We start from the raw sequence: 4,079 nt of genomic DNA on the forward strand, positions 1-4,079 counted from the left end.
ACAGGGGGAGAAGGGAGGAGGGGAGGCGGTACTCACTCCGGGGTAAGGTGAAGTATCCCTGGGGGGAGAGGGGGAGAGGGAGAGACAGGGGGAGAAGGGAGGAGGGGAGGCGGTACTCACTCCGGGGTAAGGTGAAGTATCCCTGGGGGGAGAGAGGGGGAGAGGGAGAGACAGGGGGAGGAGGGAGGAGGGGAGGCGGTACTCACTCCGGGGTAAGGTGAAGTATCCCTGGGGGGAGGGGTCCCAGCACTTGGCCACAGTGAGGATGATGGGGCTGTAAGAGAGAGTAGGGCAAATCACACACTGACACACACTCTTTTACCCTGGTGTATGGACGCTGTCTCTCTTACATCAAAAGACAGACGCCCGACGCTGCCCCCGTGTGACAGACGCCCGACGCTGCCCCCGTGTGACAGACGCCCGACGCTGCCCCTGTGTGACAGACGCCCGACGCTGCCCCCGTGTGACAGACGCCCGACGCTGCCCCCGTGTGACAGACGCCCGACGCTGCCCCCGTGTGACAGACGCCCGACGCTGCCCCCGTGTGACAGACGCCCGACGCTGCCCCGTGTGACAGACGCCCGACGCTGCCCCCGTGTGACAGACGCCCGACGCTGCCCCCGTGTGAAAGACGCCCGACGCTGCCCCCGTGTGACAGACGCCCGACGCTGCCCCCGTGTGACAGACGCCCGACGCTGCCCCCGTGTGACAGACGCCCGACGCTGCCCCCGTGTGACAGACGCCCGACGCTGCCCCCGTGTGACAGACGCCCGACGCTGCCCCCGTGTGACAGACGCGCGACGCTGCCCCGTGTGACAGACGCCCGACGCTGCCCCCGTGTGACAGACACGCGACGCTGCCCCCGTGTGACAGACGCCCGACGCTGCCCCCGTGTGACAGACGCCCGACGCTGCCCCCGTGTGACAGACGCCCGACGCTGCCCCCGTGTGACAGACGCCCGACGCTGCCCCCGTGTGACAGACGCCCGACGCTGCCCCCGTGTGACAGACACGCGACGCTGCCCCCGTGTGACAGACGCCCGACGCTGCCCCCGTGTGACAGACACGCGACGCTGCCCCCGTGTGACAGACGCCCGACGCTGCCCCCGTGTGACAGACACGCGACGCTGCCCCCGTGTGACAGACGCCCGACGCTGCCCCCGTGTGACAGACGCCCGATGCTGCCCCGTGTGACAGACACCGACGCTGCCCCCGTGTGACAGACACGCGACGCTGCCCCGTGTGACAGACACCGACGCTGCCCCCGTGTGACAGACACCCGACGATGCCCCCGTGTGACAGACGCGCGACGCTGCCCCGTGTGACAGACGCGCGACGCTGCCCCGTGTGACAGACGCCCGACGCTGCCCCCGTGTGACAGACGCGCGACGCTGCCCCGTGTGACAGACGCCCGACGCTGCCCCCGTGTGACAGACGCCCGACGCTGCCCCCAGTGTGACAGACGCCCGACGCTGCCCCCAGTGTGACAGACGCCCGACGCTGTCCCCGTGTGACAGACACCCTTTGGCCAAAGCGTTATAAGCCTGCAGCCACATCCCGGCGTGACCACTATGCAGCCACGTCCCGGCGTGACCACTATGCAGCCACGTACCGGCGTGACCACTGTGCAGCCACGTCCCGGCGTGACCACTGTGCAGCCACGTCCCGGCGTGACCACTATGCAGCCACGTCCCGGCGTGACCACTGTGCAGCCACGTCCCGGCGTGACCACTATGCAGCCACGTCCCGGCGTGACCACTGTGCAGCCACGTCCCGGCGTGACCACTATGCAGCCACGTCCCGGCGTGACCACTATGCAGCCACGTCCCGGCGGGACCACTGTGCAGCCACGTCCCGGCGGGACCACTGTGCAGCCACGTCCCGGCGTGACCACTGTGCAGCCACGTCACGACCACTCTGGTAGCAGAGAATACTCACAGGTAATGAGCAGATAGAATTGGCCCCATTTCTAAAATAAATTTCAAATAACTTCAAAAATGATATCCAATTCCCCTGGGGGGGTATGAGACTAGTCACTAAGTTCATTATTACTGCGGGGGGGGGGGTATGAGACTAGTCACTAAGTTCATTATTACTGCGGGGGGGGTATGAGACTAGTCACTAAGTTCATTATTACTGCGGGGGGGGGGTATGAGACTAGTCACTAAGTTCATTATTACTGCGGGGGGTATGAGACTAGTCACTAAGTTCATTATTACTGCGGGGGGGGGGTATGAGACTAGTCACTAAGTTCATTATTACTGCGGGGGGGTATGAGACTAGTCACTAAGTTCATTATTACTGCGGGGGGGTATGAGACTAGTCACTAAGTTCATTATTACTCCAGGGGGTTAATGAGGTTATTGTCCTAGGCTTTGTGCTAATATATATAATATGGTTACTTGTGACATTAATTCACCTAATGATAATACGGAACAGATTTTGATATAAGGCTATTGAGTCCTGCGAGCATCGCTCTGACTCATCTAGTTATACAGTAGGCTGCGATGTATGTATAGATACAGTAGGCTGCGATGTATGTATAGATACAGTAGGCTGCGATGTATGTATAGATACAGTAGGCTGCGATGTATGTATAGATACAGTAGGCTGCGATGTATGTATAGATACAGTAGGCTGCGATGTATGTATAGATACAGTAGGCTGCGATGTATGTATAGATACAGTAGGCTGCGATGTATGTATAGATACAGTAGGCTGCGATGTATGTATAGACACAGTAGGCTGCGATGTATGTATAGACACAGTAGGCTGCGATGTATGTATAGATACAGTAGGCTGCGATGTATGTATAGATACAGTAGGCTGCGATGTATGTATAGATACAGTAGGCTGCGATGTATGTATAGATACAGTAGGCTGCGATGTATGTATAGATACAGTAGGCTGCGATGTATGTATAGATACAGTAGGCTGCGATGTATGTATAGATACAGTAGGCTGCGATGTATGTATAGATACAGTAGGCTGCGATGTATGTATAGATACAGTAGGCTGCGATGTATGTATAGATACAGTAGGCTGCGATGTATGTATAGATACAGTAGGCTGCGATGTATGTATAGATACAGTAGGCTGCGATGTATGTATAGATACAGTAGGCTGCGATGTATGTATAGATACAGTAGGCTGCGATGTATGTATAGATACAGTAGGCTGCGATGTATGTATAGACACAGTAGGCTGCGATGTATGTATAGATACAGTAGGCTGCGATGTATGTATAGATACAGTAGGCTGCGATGTATGTATAGATACAGTAGGCTGCGATGTATGTATAGATACAGTAGGCTGCGATGTATGTATAGATACAGTAGGCTGCGATGTATGTATAGATACAGTAGGCTGCGATGTATGTATAGATACAGTAGGCTGCGATGTATGTATAGATACAGTAGGCTGCGATGTATGTATAGATACAGTAGGCTGCGATGTATGTATAGATACAGTAGGCTGCGATGTATGTATAGATACAGTAGGCTGCGATGTATGTATAGATACAGTAGGCTGCGATGTATGTATAGACACAGTAGGCTGCGATGTATGTATAGATACAGTAGGCTGCGATGTATGTATAGATACAGTAGGCTGCGATGTATGTATAGACACAGTAGGCTGCGATGTATGTATAGATACAGTAGGCTGCGATGTATGTATAGATACAGTAGGCTGCGATGTATGTATAGATACAGTAGGCTGCGATGTATGTATAGATACAGTAGGCTGCGATGTATGTATAGATACAGTAGGCTGCGATGTATGTATAGACACAGTAGGCTGCGATGTATGTATAGATACAGTAGGCTGCGATGTATGTATAGATACAGTAGGCTGCGATGTATGTATAGATACAGTAGGCTGCGATGTATGTATAGACACAGTAGGCTGCGATGTATGTATAGATACAGTAGGCTGCGATGTATGTATAGATACAGTAGGCTGCGATGTATGTATAGATACAGTAGGCTGCGATGTATGTATAGATACAGTAGGCTGCGATGTATGTATAGATACAGTAGGCTGCGATGTATGTATAGATACAGTAGGCTGCGATGTATG

The 4,079-nt window shown here is 54.5% G+C and overlaps 1 protein-coding gene across 1 annotated transcript in view; it reads right to left on the reverse strand.

Annotated features, from left to right (window-relative positions):
• Positions 1–206: 206 nt before the first annotated feature.
• LOC142483201 (segment polarity protein dishevelled homolog DVL-2-like) overlaps positions 207–4,079 on the reverse strand; it is a gene marked incomplete at its 3' end in the record, with an annotated part of 22,602 nt that continues 18,729 nt past the window's right edge. The window contains 1 exon segment of the mRNA XM_075583269.1: positions 207–274. Within this exon segment, the coding sequence (XP_075439384.1) occupies positions 207–274 (68 nt within the window).

The sequence above is a fragment of the Ascaphus truei genome, unplaced genomic scaffold, assembly GCF_040206685.1.
Source record: "Ascaphus truei isolate aAscTru1 unplaced genomic scaffold, aAscTru1.hap1 HAP1_SCAFFOLD_3061, whole genome shotgun sequence".
Classification (NCBI taxonomy): domain Eukaryota; kingdom Metazoa; phylum Chordata; class Amphibia; order Anura; family Ascaphidae; genus Ascaphus; species Ascaphus truei.